The 21,754-nt window shown below is 54.9% G+C and overlaps 1 protein-coding gene across 1 annotated transcript; it reads right to left on the bottom strand.

The window, feature by feature from the left end:
* Positions 1-164: 164 nt before the first annotated feature.
* On the bottom strand, positions 165-21,533 carry SCARA3 (scavenger receptor class A member 3). The gene is made up of 6 exons (XM_065402121.1): positions 21,518-21,533; positions 20,102-20,158; positions 18,492-18,611; positions 7,767-7,865; positions 5,977-7,020; positions 165-586 (listed from the first exon to the last, which is right to left on the bottom strand). The coding sequence occupies exons 1-6, from the start codon at positions 21,531-21,533 to the stop codon at positions 165-167; spliced, it is 1,758 nt and encodes a 585-aa protein (XP_065258193.1).
* Between the last annotated feature and the right edge of the window lie 221 nt (positions 21,534-21,754).

Below are 21,754 nucleotides of genomic sequence, written 5' to 3'. Positions count from 1 at the left end.
GGGGGTCGGGCTCCCTGCTGGGATTGCCAGCTGAATCTCCCGCAGGGCCAGGGGGATGCTGGTGACGGGCCCTGGGATGCGCCTCCGGCCAGCTGCCACCCCTCAGCACTGCAGAGACCACCCCTCCCCGTCCCCTGTAGGGCAGGGCTGCGGGTGGGGCTGGCTTAGACACCCGGTGGCCCCGGTAAGCCTGGGGGCCCACGCATGCCGGGGTCTCCCTTCGGACCCGGGGGGCCAAGCTGGCCTGGTGACCCTGGCTTCCCTGGAATCCCTGGCTTCCCTGCTGGCCCCACCAGCCCCGGAGCTCCCTCCGGCCCCTGAGGGCCCGTGTCGCCTTTCAGGCCCATCTGTCCTTTGAGGCCAGCTTGCCCAAAGCTGCCCTTAGCGCCTTTAAAGCCCGGCACGCCTTTCACGCCAATAGGTCCCCTCTCGCCTTGAGGGCCTGGGATGCCTGGAGGTCCTCTGGAGCCCGGCGGGCCGGGAGAACCCAGGCCCCCGCCATCGCCCTTCTCCCCCTTGCTTCCTGCGGGCCCCTTCACTCCCACATCGCCTTTGAGTCCTCTGGGTCCAGGGAGGCCAGGCACACCTGGGGGAAAGGATCAAGTGGTGAGCGCAGAGCATCGTTAACCAGTGTTACCTTGGTTACAGTATCTAGGCAATGGGAGAGGAACAGGTGGGGAGTGCAGAACATCGTTAACCAGTGTTACCTTGGTTACAGTAACCAGGCAACGGGAGAGGAACAAGTGGGGAGCACAGAGCATCGTTAACCAGTGTTACCTTGGTTACAGTAGCCAGGCAATGGGAGAGGAACAGGCGGGGAGTGCAGAGCATCGTTAACCAGTGTTACCTTGGTTACAATGTCCTGGCAGTGGGAGCCTGAGTGGTCCTCCTGCCCTGCAGGGGACATGCCACTGGATACCATTGAGCTCGGCAGCTGGAGACCCCTCCCACCCCAGGCAGGTGACACATTAAGGCAACAAAGAACCAAGGTCCACTGACACCTGCCCACGCTGTCCCGGGACACCAATCATGTGGGAGATCCCTACCCCGTCCTAACCCTGCTCGATGTCTCAGAGGAGGGGGAGCCCAGCCAACGTGCCCGGGGAGGGAAGCACCTTTCCTGCCCCTGCTCCCTGCCCCAGGGTGTGGAGAGCGGCTTGACCCTCTGCCAGAATCGTTGGGGTTGATCGTCCAGCTCCCAGGAAGCGGCTGGTGTCTGAGGAATTGTCCGATCTCCAGCTGGGGGAGGCCGTTGTGGAATTGACTGGCAGCACTGGGGGACCACATGGAGAATTCCACCAGCAGGAGCCAAGGGAAGGCGCCAGGTGCCCATCCCCTGCCAGCGCCTCCTGTTTCCCCTCCCCGCCCGTTAGAGATGCCGTCATGTGTTGACTCCAGCGGCCCTGCCCGCAGAGGGACACACAGCGAGGCACTGTCTGAGGCTAGGGGCTTTGTGGGAGGAGCTGCACCTACTGCCTGGCCCTGCCAGGTCCACAGCTCGTTGTGCATGGCTCCCTTTTTCCATCACAGGATACCAGCAACCAGGAGAGCAGGGTGTGTTTGTGCCGGGGAGGCCGCCTGCTCTCTGGGAAGCTGGGATTAACCCCTGCTCCCCCCTCACCTCTAAGCACTAGACTCATGCTCTGTCTCTGGACTGCAACACGCTGCTAGAGGGGGGTTAGCTAACATGGGATGTTCCCCGGTGCTTTTCATGGCGGGAGCACCCTGGCGTCCTGGCCAAATCCCAGCGTGGGCAATGTTCTCCCTTCCTATACTCCCTCCTGCAGCTTTCTCCTGCCCTGGCTGCAGTGTGTGGCCAACGAGCTGCAGTGCTCCATCCCAGAGGTGGCTGCCTTTCAGTGGTCGCCGGCTAAAGTAATTCCTGTGCCCCGACTTTCGCCCAGCAGGTTCCCAAAGCGGTTTCCAAACGGCACCCAGGCTCGCTGCTCACACACCAGCCTCTGTAGGCGAGCGGGGGCTGGCTCGGCAGCAGGGGGAGGCAGGAGAGCGGCGGGATGGGGAACATGCAACAGCTGGGAGGCGGGGTCTGGAAGTCTCTGCATGTGCAGCTGTGGGAATAGTGACTAGGCTGGGGAAAGGTTTGAGGTGGGAGACTGGGCCTAGGCACTTGTCTGGTGGGGGACGGGGGGGAGCAGGGGATGGGGAGGGAGGGCTCTGTAGCTGCTGGGGGTGGGGGGGATATTGATGATAGTGTTATTTATAGCACCCCTGTGCGGGTCAGACCCCTCTCATCCCAGAGCAAGACACTGCAGACCTGAAATGGGCCCTGGCTTCAGAATTCAGAGCTGGGTTTCAAACCCACGTCGGTCTAGGTCTGGGCTTGGAACAGAACCTCTGGCCTTGCCCCGTCCTGGTCCCCAGGGGTCACGCCCAGCTGTGTTAACACGCGCCCCTTCTCCATGTGCCACACAGCCCTGGGAAACGCAAAACCCACTTCCAATTGCTTGTATTGTCGCCAAAGTCCCAGTCAGTGTGCTGGAAACCTGTGCAGGGATCTCCCTCCAGCCTCCACCTTCCTCGCACCCACCCCCGGCCCACAGGCGGCCCAGAGGAGCTGCTCTGGGTGGCAGTGCTGGGGACCCCCAAGCAGACAGGTCTGGGCAGCACTGGGGCCGGGGACCCTGCTCACAGCACTGCTGTCCCTCTTATAACGGGACTGAAATGCTGCTGGGGGAGATGCAACCATCACTGTGTTCCGTAACCAGGCTCAAGGCTCGGAGACAGGAAAACAGGCCCTTGCTGGTTTCGGAGCTGCCCCGGCACCCGAGCCGTGCCATCAGGATCGGCCCTGAAGACATGGATTCAGCGGCCAATGAACTTACAGGGTGTGGCTTCTGTGCCAGGCCTGGCACTACCACCCCCTCCCCAAAGGATTTCCAGTCTCTAATAAGCACTAATGTAGTGAAATGAGCGGCTGGGCCTCAGGCAGTTTCTAGTGGACAGGTGTTCCCCAGACCCTCCTGTGACAGGGCACTGGTGCAGGAGCACAGGGACATGCCCCGGGGCATCTGATACAGGCCTGGGCCTTATCTAGTTGGGAGTCAGAAGGCACACGCTAGGCTCATGCATGTCACCTCTAGGAAACTAGATCTAAGGCGCCCTGTGTCATAGGCAGAGGCTGCAGAGACCCAGAGAAAGGGAAAAGGCTCTGGATGTGGGTCAAGTGAATGGTCCTGGGCAAGGACAGAACACGTCTGGGGTCACCCCAAATGACACGTCTCTGCTGCCGTTAGCTGGTTCGGAAGTAGCTGGCACGTACCACTCCCTGACATGGGGGTTTCCTTCTCTGCTAAGCCCTGTCCCCTGCCACCCCCAGACCCTCCTCCCTGTTATAAATGCTCCGTGCAGAAGAAAGTGACTATGACTATATATCTCCTGAGTCCCCGCCAGTCAGCGGCAAGGGTGTGACACGTGCCAGCCATTTCAGAACCAGCTGATGCTGGCCAAGACATGTCAATGCCGAAGGGGATGTGACCTGCACCATTTGAGTCTGGGTGCTTTCACCATGGTGTGCAGAAGGGGAAACTGAGGCAGCAGACAGGTGACCTGAAGTGGGGAGCTGACTCTAGTACATGTCTGAACTGGAGGTTTCTGACTGCAGACACAGGCTTTTGGGTGGTTCTCAGGCCAGCGATTCTGCCACTAAAATTTCAGGGCGGAGATTTCAAAAGCGATAAGTGCCGGACATGAGATACCTTAAAGGGGCGGGTTTTCTGCGGGCGGGGGCTCAGCGCTTTTGGCAAATCAGATCCCAGATCAGGTCTCCAGCCGCTGTGATCTGCTCAGCCCAGGGCAGTCGGGGTTACAGCTGCTGCTGTGGTGGGTGCCACACGTATGGGACGCCGGCTGAGAGGGAAACCGCGGCCTGCCAGCTACTTATTGACAACCGGGCTGGTGTCCACACATCACACAGCACCCCTCCCCCCACCACACTCCCATCCCTCCACACCCACATCCACCAACTCCCATCCACACATTGTAACACCCACCCATACATGACAACGCTCAGCCGTCCCCCACACCCACACATCACAGCACCCCTCCACCCACCACAGGCCTTTGTGGGGTTAGTGTTGTCCTCAGGGCATTTCGAGCATCTGCATTGGGAGCGAGGGCCCCTGGCTAGCCACAGAATGGGGGGGAGGGGGAGGGGAGTGGGGCAGATTCCATGCAAGCCGCCCCCACGCTGACCTCTGCTCGCACGCCCCAGACCCGACCAGCAGCAACCCCGTCATGCGGAGGGAGAAACAAGTGGCCCATTGAATACACAGCCTGTGTATGAGGGTGTGGGAGGAGGAGGGTGTTGTGTGTGCTATGATGTATGTGTGTGTTGTGATGTGTGGGTGGATGTATGTGGGTGTGGGGAGGTGTTGTGTGTGTCTGATGATGTATGAGTGTGGATGGGTGCATGTGGGTGTGGAGAGAAGGGGGTTCAGTGTGTTTAGGGGTGCGTTGTGATGTGTGTGTTACGGTGTGTTGATAGGTGTGTGTATTGAAGGGAGAGGGGGTTGGGTGTGGGGGGATGCGTTGTGATGTGTGTCTGTGTTATGTGTGGTTGTGTGTGGGAGGAGAGGAGAATTGTGTATGGGGGGGATGCGTTTTGATGTGTGTGTTACAGTGTGTGGGTGAGTGTATGTGGGTGTGGAGGGGAGAGGGTGTGGGTGTGGGGGGATGTGTTGTGATGTGTGTGTGTGTGTTACGGTGTGTGGGTGAGTGTATATGGGTGTGAAGGGGAGAGGGGGTTGGGTGTGGGGATGCGTTGTGATGTGTGTGTGTTACAGTGTGTGGGTGAGTGTATATGGGTGTAGAGTGGAGAGGGGTGTTGGAAGTGCATTGTGATGTGTGTGTGTGTGTCTGTTTGTGACACACATGAAGAAGGATGACACTACAGACACTACAGAAAGGATGTGGACAAATTGGAGAGAGTCCAGTGGAGGGCAACGAAAATGATGAGGGGGCTGGAGCACATGATTTGCAAGGAGAGGCTGAGGGAACTGGGGTTATTTAGTCTGCAGAAGAGATGAGTGAGGGGCAGCATTTGATAACTGCTTTCAACTACCTGAAAGGGGAGTTCCAAAGAGGATGGAGCTCGGCTGTTCTCAGTGGTGGCAGATGACAGAACAAGAAGCAATGGTCTCAAGTTGCAGTGGGGGAGGTTTAGGTTGGATATTAGGAAAAACTTTTTCACTCGGAGGGTGGTGAAGCACTGGACTGGGTTACCTAGGGAGGTGGTGGAATCTCCTTCCTTAGAGGTTTTTAAGGCCCAGCTTGACAAAGCCCTGGCTGGGATGATTTAGTTGGTGTTGGTCCTGCTTTGAGCAGGGGGGTGGACTAGATACCTCCTGAGGTCCCTTCCAACCCTGATATTCTATGATTCTATTCTATGACGTGTGAACTCCAGCCCTGTTTTCACCAGGGAGCTGGCAGGTCATGGTTTCCCTCTCAACTGGTGTCTCCTAGGTGTGGCACCCACAGCAGCAGCAGCGGTAACCCCAGCTGCCTGGCGCCGAGCGCATCACAGCAGTTAGCCCCGATGGAGACACCATAGAGGGGCCTGCGATGCTGCAAGCGCTGAGACCCCTCCCCATCATTGAAAACCAGGCCCTTTCACGTGTCTCATATCAAGCACCAAAGATCACTCATCGCTTATGAAATCACGGCCCTGAGATTTTTTGTGGCAGAACCAGCGGCCCAAGATACCTCCAAAAGCCCCTGTCTGCAGCCAAAATCCTCCAGTTCAGACACATACAAGAGCTAGCTCCCCGCTTTGGGTCACCGGTCTGCTGCCTCAGTTTCCCCTCTGGGTTCCCTGGCGAACGCGCACACACTCACGTGGGTCACGACCACAGAAGAGCTTTATGAGCTTGCTACTTCTTCCACCCAAGGGGCCTGGTCCTTTACCGCTGGCAGTCCCGGGTTCAAGCCCCGGACAGGATGTACCCACATGCAACTCACCTCGTACGATGGTGACGTTGCGCAGGATCTCCCCGTGCCTCACGTCCACCACTTTCATTTCCTCCATGATCATGGACAGGTTCCGGATGTCGAAGTCCAGCCGGGCGCTGAGCAGGCTGAACCGCTCCCGCAGCAGGTCCGTGGTGCCCAGCATAAGGCTGACGGACTTGTTCAGGTAATACAGCTCCTCGGCGTGGGAGTGGAAGCCCAAGGTGCAGGAGAGCCGCACGTCGTCCAGGTACTTGAGCATGCTGTGCACGTGGCTGTCCGTGGCGTTGATGTTGGTGAAGATGGTGCTGATCTCGATCTCGTGCGAGGTCATGCGCCCCTCCAGGGTCTCGAACTGCTCCGCCGTCCGGTTCTGCGTGTACCTGGTGTGGTACTGCAGGTCGTGCATGTTCTCCTCGTGGTCGTCCAGGAAGGAGGAGATATTATCCAGCTGCAGCTGGAGCCCCATCACCTGCAGCACCAGGTCATGCATGCCTTCTGAGTTCTGGCTGATCCTCTGCGAGGCCAGGCTCATGCTGGCTTGGATGCTCTTGACCAGCTCGCTGGTCTTGGAGGAGGTGGCCCTCAGGCTTCCAAAGAGCCGGGTGTAGTTCTGCCACTCGGTCACCATCTTCTGCAGTGTCAGCGTCTCCTCGTCCGTCTTCCGCTGGATGGCGTGGATCCACTCCGAGGTCTGCCCCACCGTGAAGTTCATCTGCTCCACCACTGCCTTGACGTCGTACCGCTCCTGCAGCAGCCCCTTCAGGGAGTCATCCAGCGCCGAAGTGGCCGCCTGCCAGCCTCTCACCTGGGCGAGGAAATGCCCCAAGGTCTGGTTGACCTGCCGGATGGAGAACGAGCAGCCGTCCATCTCACTGGTGATCTTGCTGCTGGTGGATGAGAGCTGCTGGTACCCCTGCGAGGTCCGGTCCAGCAGGATCTCCTGCACCAAGAGCATCTTCTGAATCTCCTCCAGCTCTTCCTGCAACTTGCTTATCTCCTGCCCCAGCTGCCCTGTGTCATGGCAGAAGGAGCAGTTCCCCGAGGACTTCTGATCTGAATGAGAGATACATAGCTCTGTCATGCTGTGCGCCAAGCAACGACGCACGAGTCAGCTGTGGAGAATGGACACATTCCCCCTCGGACTAGACCCCGGTGTCTGCGAGGCTCTCTCCACAACACGTTCTTCTCCCCATGTGCTCTGGGATTCCTAAGAGTTGGACACAGATACTGCTAAGCCACATGTGGGCGAACTACAGATCTCTCCAGCGGGGGAGGCCCAAGAACCAGGATTGCCTGGGTTCTCATCCCAGCTCTGACACTGAATCCCTGCACAGCCTTGGGCAAGTCACCTAATCGCTATGTGCCTCAGCTTCCCCCACATGTAAAACAAGGACAGTGATACTTAACCTGCCTTTGGAACACACTTTGCCATCGACCCATAGAGTGTTCTCAGGATTATTATGATCTAGCTTTCCCATGTTTCCTACAGGAACTTGTACAAGGATATTGTGGGAGAGATGTAGGCCTTCCCTCCTCCCCCCCGGACTTCCTCCTAGTTCTTCCTCCAGTCAGGATAGAGGTTCACACTGAAGGCTCTGTGAGACCTTCCCTGCAGCAGCCCCCTTCCATCTGCTAGAGCAAACAGCAGCTTCCACTGACCACCAACCCCCCTAATCCCATCCAACTAGTGACCCCGCAAAGTCCCTTAACTCCAAGGGCTACTCTGCTGCCCGAGGGATCGCAGCCCATGGTCAGGAGATGTAATGGGGCCAGTGCTCCGTGGGGATCAGAACACTCACCGAGCTCCTGGAGGTTCTCCTGGACAGACACGATCTTCTTCTCGTAGTAAGTCTGGGCCGAGCTGATGTCATCAGCTATGGAATTAACTTTCTTAAAGACTGCAGGGAAGAGAGAGATGGGAATATGGGGTGGGGTCTGTGCTTTCAGCTCTTCTAGGCTAAGTGAGTGAATAATGATATTTTTCTGGAAACCAAATTGTCCGAAACGGATCCTCTTCCAATAGAAAGAGCTGTTAGTCGGTTTTAGCATTAGCAGACATTTTGGGGCAGATCCCCAGCTGGGAGAAACTGATGAAGCTCCACTGAACTCAATGGGGCCAGATCCCTATCTGGTGTAAATAAGCATAGCTCCATTTAAATCAATGGGGTCAGGTTCCCAGCTGGCATACATTTCCACCAGCTAAAGTCCTAACCTTTCATCTTTTGAATATATAAGAAATGGAAGAAAGTGGAAGTTGACAGTAATGAAAATAAATCAGAAGCTAGGTATTGTAGAACAATGATAAAGGATGCAAAGGGACACGTGGAGAAATCCATGGCCAGCAGAGTTAAGGACAATAAGGAGTTTTCTAAGTATATTAGGAACAAAAAGAATCCTGACAATGGTATTGGTCCATTACTAGATGGAAATGGTAGAACTGTGAATAGTAATGTAAAAAAGGCAAAAGTGTTCAATAAATATTTCTATTCTGTATTTGGGAAAAAAGCAGATAATGCAATCTCAACATATGATGATGATAACCCTCTTTCCATTCCACTAGTATCTCAGGAGGATGTTAAACAGCAGCTACGAAAGTTTCACATTTCTAAATCAGCGGGTCCAAGAATTTTAAAAGAGTTGGCTGAGGAGCTCGCTGGACCACTAATGTCGATTTTCAGTAAGTCTTGGAACACTGAGGAAGTTCCAGAAGACTGGAAGAAATCTAATGTTGGGCCAATAGCTAAAAAGGATAAATGGGATGACCCGGGTAGTTATAGGCCAGTCAGCCTGACATCGATTCCACAGAAGACAATGGAGCAGCTAATATGGGACTCGATTAATAAAAAAATAAAAAGGGTAATGTAATTAATGCCAATCAGCATGGGTTTACGGAAAATAGATCCCGTCAAGCTAACCTGATATCTTTTTGTGATGAGATTAAGAACATAAAACATAAGAACTATCATATTAGGTCAGACCGATGGTCCATCTAGCCCAGTATTCTGTCTTCTGATAGTGGCCAGTGCCAAATGCTTCAGGGGAAATGAACAGAACAGGGCAATTATTGAGTGATCCATCATCCAGTCCCAGCTACTGGCAGTTGGAGGTTTAGGGACACCCAGAGCAAGCTCCCTGACCATTTTGACTAACAGCCATCGATGGTCCTATCCTCCATAAATGTATCTAATTCTTTTTTTAACCCAGTTATACTTCTGGCATTCGCAACATCCTCTGGCAATGAGTTCCACAGGTTGACTGTGTGTTATGTGAAGAAATACTTCCTTTTGTTTGTTTTATGCCTGCTGCCTGTTAATTTCATTGGGGGACCCCTGGTTTTTGTGTTCCATAAAGGAGTAAATAACACTTCATTACTCACTTTCTCCACACCAGTCATCATTTTATAGACCTCTAGCATATCTCCCCTTAGTCGTCTCTATTCTAAGTCCCAGTCTTTAAGCCTTTCTGCATATGGAAGCTGTTACATACCCTCAATCATTTTTGTTGGCCTTCTCTGTACTTTTCCCAATTCTAATATATCTTTTTTGAGACAGGGCAACCAGAACTGGATACAGTATTTAAGATGTGGGTGTACCACAGACTTACATAGTAGCATTATGACATTTTCTGTCTTATTATCTATTCCTTTCTTAATGGTTCCTAACATTCTGTGAGCTTTTTTGACTGCCGCTGCACATTGAGTGGATGTTTTCAGAGAACTAACCACAATGACTCTGTCATAAACATACAGCTGAGGGTAGCATAAAATCCCTCCTTTACCTGTAAGGGATTAAGAAGCTCAAATAACCTGGCTGACACCTGACCAAAAGGACCAATAAGGGAAGAAGATCCTTTCAAATCTATGGGGGGAAGTTTTTGTTTGTGCTCTCTTTGTTGTTCTCTCCGGGACAGAGAGGGACCAGGGCAGGAAAAACCATCTCCTAAAACCCTACCTGAAATAAGCATCTAAGATTACAAAAATTGTAAGTAATAGCAAGGTAATGCGTTAGATTATCTTTCATTTTAGCTTGTGAATTTTCCCTATGCTAAGAGGGAGGTTTATTCCTGTTTTTTTTGTAACTTTGAAGTTTTGCCTAGAGGGGAAAACCTCTGTGTTTTAAATCTTATTACCCTGTAAAATTAGCTTTTTTTTTCTTTATAATAAAGTTCTGCTTTTAAGAACCTGATTGGTTTTTAGTGTCCTAAAAACCCACTGGTCTGGTCTGTGCTCACCTTGTTTACCCATTTGGTTGGTATATTATTCTCAAGCCTCCCCAGGAAAGGGGGTGAAGGGGTTTGGGGGGGATATTTTGGGGAAACAGGAACTCCAAGTGGTCCTTTTCCTGAATCTTTGTCTAACTCACTTGGTGGTGGCAGCAATACCGTCCAAGGACAAGGAAGAATTTGTGCCTTGGAGAAGTTTTTAACCTAAGCTGGTTAAATAAGCTTAGGTTAAAAATAAGCTTAGGTGGTCTTTCATGCGGGTCCTCACATCTGTACCCCAGAGTTCAGAGTGGGGAGGGAACCCTGACAGACTCCAACAGCTTTTTCTTGAGTGGGAACAGATCATTTAGACCCCATCATTTTGTATGTATAGTTGGGATTATGTTTTCCAATGTACATTACTTTGCACTCACAAGTTTGGCTGAGAAAGGTAATAGCATGGATGTAATAGACTTCTGTAAAGCATTTGACTTGGTACTCCCACAACATTTTGATTAAAAAAGTAAAACAATATAAAATGAACATGACACACATTAAATGGATTAAAAACTGGCTAACTGATAGGTCTCAAAATGTAATGGGGAATCTTCACTTTGAGCAGGTGTATTTCTAGTGTGGTCTTGCAAAAATCAGTTCTTGGCCCTTCACTATTTTACATTTTTATCCGTGCTCTGGAAGAAAACATAGAATCATCACTTATAAAGTTTGCAGATGACATAAAAATTGCGAGAGGGGTAAATAATGAAGAGGACAGGTCACTGCCACAGAGCGATCAGGATCGCTTGCTGCACTGAGCACATGCAAACGATATGCATTTTAGTAGGGCTGAATGTAAATGTCTACATGGAGGAACACAGGCTGGAGGCCACATTACGTGACAGGGGACTCTACCCTGGGAAGCAGCGACGCTGAAGAAGATTTGGGGCTTGTGGTGGATCATCAGCTGAACAGGAGCTCCCAGTGAGACGCCGTGGCCAGAAGAGCTCCTCGGATGCTTAAAGAGGGGATCTTGAGCGGGAGCAGAGAGGCGATTTTCCCGCTGGTGCGACCGCGGCTGGAATCCGGTGTCCAGTTCTGTGCCCACAATTCAAGCAGGATGTTGATAAATTGGAGAGGGGCCAGAGAAGAGCCACAAGACTGATTAAAGGATTAGAAACCTGCCTGCTAGTGACAGACTCAAGAACTCAATCTATTTAGTTTAACAAAGAGAAGGTTAAGGGGTCACTTGATCACAGCCTGTAAGTACCTACGTGGGGAAAACATATTTAATCATGGGCTCTTCGATGTAGCAGACAAAGATCTAACAAGATCCAATGGCTGGACATTGAAGCTAGACACATTCAGATTTGAGAGAACTGTCATTTTTTAACAGGGAGGGTAATTAACCACTGGAACAATTTCCCAAGGGGTTCTGGTGGATTCTCCATCAAGACTGGATGTTTTCCTAACAGATCTGCTCTCGGAATTATCGGGGGGCAGGTCGCTGGCCTGTGTTACCCAGGAGGTCAGACTAGATGATCACACTGGTCCTCTCTGGCCTTGGAATCGATGGCCTCTTCCCTTGTTGCTTTGTTCATTAGGGTCCCGACCCCGCCAGGTGCAGAGAGCTTCCTCAAGGAGCTTTGGGCCGTAAGTTCCCCTTTTATAGGGTGAGTGATGTCTGGAGCTCTGAGCAGAGGGGTACAGAGTCAGGCTGTTCACGTTCCATTCCTGCCTCTGCCACTGACCTGCCGTGTGACCCCAGCTAAGTCACCTCCCCGCTCCGTGCCACAGCAACAAAATGGAGACGAGACCGTGGTACTTCCCAGGGGATTGCGGAGGCCTCACTAGTTAATGTGTGGATAGAAAGCTGGCTAGATCATCGGGCTCAACGGGTAGTGGTCAATGGCTCCATGTCTAGTTGCAGCCGGTATCAAGCGGAGTGCCTCAAGGGTCGGTCCTGGGGCCGGTTTTGTTCACTATCTTCATTAATGATCTGGAGGATGGCGTGGACTGCACCCTCAGCAAGTTTGCAGATGACACTAACCTGGGAGGAGTGGTAGATACGCTTGAGGGTAGGGATAGGATACAGAGGGACCTAGACAAATTAGAGGATTGGGCCAAAAGAAATCTGATGAAGTTCAACAAGGACAAGTGCAGAGTCCTGCACTTAGGACGGAAGAATCCCATGCACAGCTACAGACTAGGGACCGAATGGCTAGGCAGCAGTTCTGCAGAAAAGGACCTAGGGGTTACAGTGGACGAGAAGCTGGATATGAGTCGACAGAGTGCCCTTGTTGCCAAGAAGGCTAACAGCATATTGGGCTGTATAAGTAGGAGCATTGCCAGCAGATCGAGGGACGTGATCATTCCCCTCTATTGGACATTAGTGAGACCTCATCTGGAGTACTGTGTCCAGTTTTGGGCCCCACACTACAAGAAGGATGTGGAAAAATTGGAAAGAGTCCAGCGGAGGGCAACAAAAATGATTAGGGGTCTGGAGCACATGAGTTATGAGGAGAGGCTCAGGGAACTGGGATTGTTTAGCCTGCAGAAGAGAAGAGTGAGGGGGGATTTGATAGCTGCTTTCAACTACCTGAAGGGGGGTTCCAAAGAGGATGGATCTAGACTGTTCTCAGTGGTAGCAGATGGCAGAACAAGGAGTAATGGTCTCAAGTTGCAGTGGGGGAGGTTTAGGTTGGATATTAGGAAACACTATTTCACTAGGAGGGTGGTGAAGCACTGGACTGGGTTACCTAGGGAGGTGGTGGAATCTCCTTCCTTAGAGGTTTTTAAGGTCAGGCTTGACAAAGCCCTGGCTGGGATGATTTAGTTGGAGTTGGTCCTGCTTTGAGCAGGGGGTTGGACTAGATACCTCCTGAGGTCCCTTCCAATCCTGATATTCTATGATTCTGTGTGTGAGACAGTTTGCTGGATCTGTGCTAAGGGGGCAGAGGCTGGTGTGGAAGGTCCGAGGTTCACAGCCTGCTGATGAGCGATGATGGAGGTTGGTATGGAGCTGGGGTTTGCACAAGATTTGAATTCCTGTGGCCCACCCTATGCTACAGCTGAGCTGCCCCTGACAAGGGGAGCATGTAATACACAAGCTAAGGGTGTTGCTGCTGCCTAAACAGTAGTCTACTACTGCTACCAGCTGACTGAACTATTCCTTTAGGTCAAGAGATAGGGACTTAGTGCAGAAGCTCCTGAGTTCTAACCCCACTGATGAACTGTGGTGGGGGTCATTGGGCAAGTATGAAGAATTATTGATTATTAAATTCAAAGCCAAATGCACTGCAGGCCCCACAAGAGAAAGGCTGGTCCAGTGGTTAGGCCACCAGTCTAGGACTGGGGAGACCCGGGGACAAGTCCCTGCTCGGCCGTAAACTCCCTGTGTGACCTTGGGGGAGTCACTCAGTCTCTCTGTGCCTCAGTTTCCCCATCTGTACATTGGTGATAACAGTCCTGCCCTGCCTCACAGAGGGGTGGTGAGGATAAAGATTGTGAGGTGCTTTGATACCATGGTGATGGGTGCCTGGGATGGGGTGTGCACCCCACACCAGCCCTGACAGAGTTAGCAAGGGCCTTAGAAACCAGTTAGGTTACCCGGCGGCACCTCAGAGAGGGAGGGCCAGGGCTAATTGAGAGCGAAACCCAGCTGGGGAAGGGCTGGGCCAGCACCATAAAGCCAAGAGGCTGAAAGCAGAAGGGGCCTGCAGGAAGAGGAGGAAATCCAGGGGGAGGGTAAGTCCGGAGCTCCTGCCCTGGAGTACGGCATCTGGCCAGCGGCTAGGAGGGGGGAAGCAGAAGCCATGGGGAGTGGAGAAGGCTCCAGTGGTGAACCCAGAAGCAGGAGAGAGAAGATAGGGAAGGAGCCCAAGGAAACAGGGATGGGGCTAAGGACCTGGATTGCTGGTTATAGAGTCCCTCGGCTGGAACCCATGTAGCGTGCAGGCCGGGGTACCCCTGCCAGCCACTGGTGCAGTGGCACAGAGCCAGAGGGGTTGAACACCGGCTGGCACCAGCATTTGGACAGGGATCCAGTCGGACTTTGTAACCCCAGAAGGGGTGGTCTAAGTGGTGGGCCACCCGGAGGGCGAAGTTACCAGCAGAAAGGCTATCGCGGAGCAAGCACCAAGCAGCCAGGCAGCACCCGAAATGGCCAGAGCGACACCCCCCAACCTAGACGTGCTGGTGGTGAGTGGCGACCCCATTCCAGTGCCACATAAGGACAGCAAGCAAATAGAACCCTGCCCGCTGCGCTAGGTGCTGTCCGAATCGGCTTGCTTTTCCGCAGGAGCTGAGCAACCCGAGAGACAAGACCTCATGACACCAGTGCACAGTGGTGTCAATCTGGATGGTGGCACTGGGCACCCGCTTGGCGCTGGCATAAAGCCCAACTTCTCTGCCCAGAGGATCTTACAGTGTAAGGCCACTTCTGACCTGGAAATCTCTCGTCCCACCCATTGTAGAGCCTGAGGCCAGAAGGGATCGCCGGATCATCTACCTGACCTCTTGTGTATCCCAGGCAACGAGCCCCACCCAGCACCTGCCCACAAAACCCCTCTCCAGCCTTGGCCAGCCCTGGGGCTTCAGAGGAAGGAGACAAAAAAAAAAAACCCCAAACCAGAATACACTGAGGGGGAAACTATCCCTTCCTGACCCCTGCAGGCGACCAGCGGAAGCTCTGAAGCATGAGAATCTGCCTAACCCTAAACCTGGGGCAGATTCTTCCTCTCCCCTCTGCCTTTCTTACCGCGTGTTTATGGTATGGCTAAGGCAGGTCTGACCCTGCAATCGGATCAGCCACTGGGGATGGGCACCGGGGTCTGCGCAGCTCAGCACAGACCTGATCCAGACCACGTCCCTGGTAAGAGAGAGCAGGGTGGGGGGTGAATATTGGCCCCTGGGGCAGGAGCCATTTCCATGCTGGGTGCTGCTTAAACTTTCCAGTAGGGGCGGCGGCGGGTCCCCATCCATCTCCCTCCATTGATTCCTCCCAGGTGTAATTTGCAAGCGATGAACATGAGCAGGGAATGTCAATTTTTAATGGGCGCTGAACACGTGGGAAACCTTCCAAGGCGCTGGAGCGGCCAGCCATCGCTGGAGCATAGGAAGGGGAGGAGAAAGCGGAGCCAGCATTGGAAACGGTTGGCTCGAATCCTTCGGGTGGGCGGGATTCGACGGGGTTGCACACTCAGCCGGGGGGAGCTGTGTGGAAGTCGACGGCGCTCGGCCACTTTGCACCAGCTGGGGGTCTGGCCCACTCCTGCTATTTATACAAAGGACCACCTGGCGTTTCCAACCCTTGCCAAGCGAGCCAGAAACGCTGTCGCCTGCATCACCTCCCTCTGCCAAGAGCTTCTCCCGTGTCATTGCTCTGTGGTGGGCCTCTTCCCGTCCAAACCTGATTATGGAGGCAATTTTCATGGGATGACAAATGGGAGCGGCAGCCAAAGGCTAAATCGACACTTGCCTCCTGCCGCTCTGGAGTGTGGGATGGGCAAGGAGCCCAGAGCGGGCTGGAATCAGACCCGCCAAGGGAAGCCAGCCCTTCTTCAGGAGTTGGGAAAGGGAAAGGTTACGGATCGGGGAAAGGTCACCTACGCTGGGGCGTTCGTTGAGCTGCTGCCCCAGGGCTCGGCAGGCCAGGGGAGAAGGGACGGGTGCTGGTGGGCAGACGGGGTCAGGAAAGGTTCTGGGTTTGGATCGGAGGTCCCAGCCTGAAGCGCTGGCTCAAGCGCGTTAAGTCAGCCCCGACACTGGGCGTATTCAGGTTCAGATCTGGGCTTTGGCGCCCCCCAGGCTGAGGGTGCTAGGTTCTGCTTTGGCCCATTGCAGAGACACGGGATTAACAACCTCGCTGGGTTGAAGACGGAGCTTGTCAAGTGTACAAATGGGATTCCAGGATGGGGACGCCCAGGAGACCAGGGACCCAGACTCGATGACCCAGATGGGCCCGGCCCGGCCTGAGTTCCCAGCTTCCACCCGGACGGAGCTCTACTGCGAAGGGAGTGAGTTTGGATCCCGCTCTTGGTCTGGCCCCATCTCTCCGTCTGTGATGAAACAACTTGTTTGTTCTCTCTAATCTCTCGCAGGGCCCCCATCACCGCAGTATCTGGGCTCCTCACAATCGTTAATGGATTTATCCTCTCTTTGCCCCTCCCCCTGCTAGCTTCTTGGAGCCCAAGGAATGTGCCAGGCCCCTGCTCGGGGATGCCCAGGGAAGGGAAAGCCCCTTTGCCCCAGTGCCGGGTGAGGCCCTATCTAATGGCACTGTGCCTTGGGCGTGTCTGTGTCGGTGCAGACGGCGGCTGGGTGAGGTCCAGCTGGCTGGTCTCCCCGGGCAGCCGTCGCACAGCATGGCAAGGTTGCATCACCATGTCAGCATTGTAGCTGGTTGGTGCTGCAGGGCCAGCCTGGTAAGTCTCCACTCCCCTGGTGCAGAGGGCCAGCCAGATGGCAGGGGCCCATGGAGAAGACCTGTGCTCTGGTGACCCATCCTAGCTGGGGAGGAGGAGAAGCCCGGGGTGTGACACGTGCTCTTTGTAGGACCTTCCGGAGAGCAGGGAGGAGGAGCGGGCTGTTCCAGGCCACCCACGCTTAGCTCCTCAGGGCTGTAGAGAGAGCAGGGCTCAGGCAGAGGCTCCTCCGATACCCAGGGCTGTGGGATCTGGCAGCTCTCTCTGCCCAAAATAAAACACTGCAAAAAAAGCCCAAAGGAAACCACCATGCCAATGACTGTGCTTAACTGGCACGAAGGCCAAACAAGAGATTCCCCGGGCAAGGCTGCTGCTGGCCCACGGCTCTGAGGGACTGTGGGTGGTCTTCGCTCGTCGCGAGAGGCGGGAACCCACCCTGCGACTTGGGGATTTCTTCAGGCCGTGCTCTCCGGGATCTCTGCTCCCCGGTGGACTGCAGGTCAAGGGAGCCGCACTGCTTTCCCACTGAAGCAGCCACAAGAGGATCGAGATGCCGGGCTCACTGGTGAGCGGTGCCCTGCCGGGATGCTGGCGGGGTCTCGGACCACGAGCTCTGCGCTGAGAATCAGGAGATGGAGAGGGGGTTGGACGCTGGCTTGGTTTAGACGGGGGCTGCTCTAGTGCACAGGGCACTGGAGACCTGGGTTCTCCTCCTGGCCCTGCAAGGGTTGAGAGACAGCGAGGGAACGGACACAGCTAGACGGTGAGGGTAGGAGGCAAAGAGGAGCCCTTATGATATAAGGGGGCTCTGGGGTGGGACTGAATTCTGAGTGTTCGGGCGGTGGATTGGAGCTGGCCATTGTTATGAACTAGGGGTCACACAATGAAATGAATAGGCAGCAGGTTTAAAACAAACAAAAGGAAGTATTTCTTCACACAACGCGCAGTCAATCTGTGGAACTCCTTGCCGGAGGATGTTGTGAAGGCCAAGACTATAACAGGGTTCAAAAAGAACTAAATAAATTCATGGAGGATAGGTCCATCAATGGCTCTTAGCCAGGATGGGCAGGGATGATGTCCCTAGCCTCTGTTTGCCAGAAGCTGGGAATGGGCGACAGGGGATGGATCACTTGATGATTCCCTGTTCTGTTCATTCCCTCTGGGGCACCTGGCATTGGCCACTGTCGGAAGACAGGATACTGGGCTAGCTGGACCTTTGGTCTGACCCAGTCTGGCCGCTCTTATGTCTCTATGGCACGGGAGCTCTGCAGCATATACCAGGTCCCTGCAGCAGCAAGTCCCATTACCTACGAGTGGCTCCTGGAGCAGTCGGGGGAACGCAGACACTGTCACAAATCTTGGGCTTTGCCACTGGCTGCCTACGGCCACACTCCGAACTTCACAGCAGCAGTGGGGACAGCACCCAGAGCCTTCTGCTCCCAAAGCCCAGGCCCCTGCTGCCGTAGCGAAAGGGGAATTTCTGTTAGCAATAGAGGAGCTATGACACACAGCAAAGCAGGTTGGATTCCATCTGCTAGTGGTATCAGGGGTGCACACGCATACTTAACCCGAGCAGGTGAGTGGCTAGGGCACTGGTGTTAGGAGACCCGGGTTCTAGGCCAGCTCTGCCACTGATCCACTGCATGAGCTTGGGCAAGTCACTTCCCCTCTGTGCCTCAGTTTCCTCATGAGTAAAATGGGGGTGATTGTCCTACCCCCCGCCTTTGTGACATGAGGATTTCAAGAGCTAAATATCATTATTATTACAATCCTCCAACCCCCCAGGTGACCAGGTGGGTTTCCCAGGCAGGGAAAGCTCATGTTACACTGGTCTGCTCGTGTTTCCTGGGGAAGGGCAGGCAGGAAGGAAAAGGGAGTCGGGTCCCCCGAGGCTGCGCTTACCCAGGGACGCCAGCACCATCACGGCAATGATCAGCAAGACACAGAAGACGTACAGCCCTTTGACGGAGGTCTGGAGCGACAGGTTCTTCTGGCACCGGCTGCAGTTGGTCCGTGTCCTGCCTGAACAGGGACAAAGGCGAGAAGGGAAGGTTGGACTTTTCCGGCACAAGGCCTGGAGTCCACCCTCCGGGGATGGGCAGGAAGGATGCAGCACCTCAGGACCAGGGGCATCCCTCAGACCCTGCCCTGCCACACACCGCCCTCCCGGTTGTGAGCTCTGGGGCAGCTACCCCTATTTACATCAGCCATCCGGTGGATCTCTTTAAGCAGAGGGTAGACTCAAGGAGGATCCCCCGGAAATCAACCCATTTTGTCCACCAGATCTAAGGGCATCTCCCTAGGTCCCCTTTGGTACTGACAGCAGAAAGGCCAGGCCGGGAGCCTGAGGTAACGGCAGAGCTGTAGAGAAAGGAAAAACACAGCGTTTCTGCCTCCTCCTGGCTCTGTGTCCTTCGTTTGGAGATTCCCTCCCCCACATCCCTCTTCCAAAGGCTACAAACAAGGATCCTGCTCTGCCACCTGCAGTCACCCACTCGGGGATAACAGTTCCATGGGTTGGCACGGCCAAGGTTTTGGGGTAGGAGCCGTTGGCCCGCTCCAGCTGGGGCACAACCAATGCTGGGGGCAGACAGGGCACAGGGCTGCAGGCCAACGTCCTTTGAACGCAATGGAAAGGCTTCCACTGACTCTGGGGGGCCTAGGACTAGGCCTGGATGAATTTGCTCTGGCCATGACGAGGGCCGGGTTTGTACAGGTCTTGGGCAGCTCAAGACGGAGCTGGGTGCCAAGGGGGATTTTTTAAAGCACCTTGAGGTGCCTAAAGACTTTTAAAAACCCGGGCCCAGGGTCCCAGCCAGACAGGGGCCAAGCCCACTTGTCAGAGCCCGCCCCAAGCTTCTCCTCAGTTGCCTCCTCTAGCCAAAGTGAGGCGAGATCGGGGTTCTCCATGGCTGCCCGAGGACTCTGAACCCAGCTGGCTGGGCTCCCGTCTCCAGCGTGAGCATCAAGCCCGGAGCACAGGGCCTGGGGCAGTCCCTGCCCTTCCATTGGGGGATGGTACTGACAGATGCCTCAGGCTGGTGGGACTTTACAGGGACCCCCCCCCCGACATATAGGCAGCAGCCCCCCTCTGTGACTGCCTAGCCCGGGCCAGGGCTTAGCCACTGCACAGGCTGTGAGAGTGAATCTGGGAGCTGGAGAACCCCAGGGTCCTTTCGCGTCCTGACTCCGGTCTCTACAACCTACTCCTGTCTCTGCTCTCCTACACCTGCCAGCCAGCAGAGGGGAAAGGCCACCATTCAGGGAACAAACCCTGCTCGGTCGCCTTCCTCAAACCCTTCCCCAAGATAAGGCACTTCCTCCCTCCCCCAGTTATGGGCCCCTGGGCTCATTACAAGTTCTCCCCCGTACAGAGCTTCACAGCCTCGGGGCCTTGCCATGTGGAGCGAGCATCTAGGGAGCATCCCTGCATTGCCCACGGGGAATGGAGTGGGCGACACCTGATGGGCCTTCTCATGCACCGAACTTCCCAGGCCGGTCGGCGCCCTCACCGTCTGGTCTGTATCTGAAGGATGGCATGTCGTCGTCCTCTCCAATGAGGTCTTCTTCTGAAAGACAGGCAGATGCTTCAGAGCTTTCCCTGACTTTGCTCCACGGAATCACTAGCCGTGACGGCAGAGGGCCAGAAGAACCTGTCGCTCCAGGGGCCACCCATCCCCACCCTGCGAAGCTCCTTACTCCACAAGTAGCTCCAGTGGATAAGATGCTACTCGGGGTGAGTAGGGGCAGCAGAATCTGGCTGGCGGTGGAAGGTGCAAAGCTGGGTCCATGGTTACGATCTATTTTGGGCCTTTCTCCAATAAACTCCTTTGGGGTCAGTCCCCTCAGGCTTCCACGCGGGTCAGGCGTTTTGCAAGGTGGGAAGATGCCCAGGCAGGGTGCTTTGGAAAATGCACCGTCCAAGCTCCGTTTTGTTTCTAAACGAGTGACGAACGTTCGCAGCAGCTGCAGTTAGCTACAGCGAGCTGCTGTCCGTTCAATGCACCACAGGTTTTCTTTCGGCTCAGCCATAGGGAAGGAGCATGTCCCGTTCCCAGCATTGCTCCTCTGCCTGTAGACATTGCTGGGTCCTAAAGCCCTTCTGTCTATTGGCAATCACCAAGGGCTAGATTGTGCCTTTGGGCACAGGGATAGTGTGGAAACTGAGCCAGCCCAGGAGCAGCCCAAGAGCCGTGGTGTCTCTGAGACACCTCTGGAGTCCCAGTCCTCTCCCTATTCCCATCTTGCTCCCGCAGCACTCATAGACTCTAAGGCCAGAAGGGACCCTCATGATCATCTCGTCTGACCTCCTGCACCTCGCAGGCCACGGAACCTCACCCACCCACTCCTGTAACAGACCCCTGACCTCTGGCTGAGTTACTGAAGTCCTCAAACCATGGTTTAAAAACTCCAAGTTACAGAGAATCCACCGTTTACTCTGGGTCTAATTTACTAGCCGTAAATTAACAGCTCCCAGCTCAGCTGCATTGGCCAGAGAGCAGGCACCACCCAATCCCTGCCTCGCCCCCTCCACCTGCTCTGGGGCAGGAGTAAGGGCACATACAACCCTGCTCGCTCCCGCACGCCCAGCCTTCGGGGCCAGGGCAGGGAGCCTGTGAAGAGGTGAAAGGGGAGCTCCTGCTCCCTGGCATAGGGCTGGAGTCTGTGACACCCCGGCCCTCACGCAGCGCTGTAAATGGGCCCCACGCTGCAGCGCCCGGCAGAGAGCGGGTCCCTGCTCTGAAGCGCTGGGAGCCAGGAGTCACCGGGGTGGGACAGCAAAGGGAGAGCGAGATCCAGCTCGCATGCGGACAGCCCAGCGGGAACCTGGTGGGAGTGACCTTCGCTTTGCCATGGGAATGAACCTGGGGCACCTCCCCCAGGCAGACACGCCTGCCTCCTCCACCCCACCCCCGGGGGAGCTTTACCCTCAAGGCAGAGCATTGGCTTAATCACATCTAGCTCCGACAGAGGCCCCAGGGCCCTCCTTTGGACCGTTCCCAGCCTGTCCTGCAAGAAGACGTCCCTCTGGGTGCAGAACGCCGGTTCCGTCAGAGAGGGGCCCTGTCCCAGACCCCCACACCACCCCCCAGGCCTGGCTCTCCACGCCCTTCGTGCTCCGGGCTCCCAGGGAGTGCCCTGCTCATCTGCCCTTTGCCGTTCAT

This window comes from Emys orbicularis, chromosome 3, assembly GCF_028017835.1.
Source record: "Emys orbicularis isolate rEmyOrb1 chromosome 3, rEmyOrb1.hap1, whole genome shotgun sequence".
Lineage (NCBI taxonomy): Eukaryota > Metazoa > Chordata > Testudines > Emydidae > Emys > Emys orbicularis.
Note: the sequence above shows the minus strand (reverse complement) of the source record. Positions and strands in the feature narration are given on the sequence as shown.

Coding starts and splice junctions, on each gene's coding strand:
- SCARA3 (XM_065402121.1), bottom strand. Junction 7,021..7,766: donor GGAGAACCTCCAGGAGCTCG/GTGAGTGTTCTG, acceptor TCTCTCATTCAG/ATCAGAAGTCCTCGGGGAAC. Junction 587..5,976: donor CAACGTCACCATCGTACGAG/GTGAGTTGCATG, acceptor CCTTTCCCCCAG/GTGTGCCTGGCCTCCCTGGA.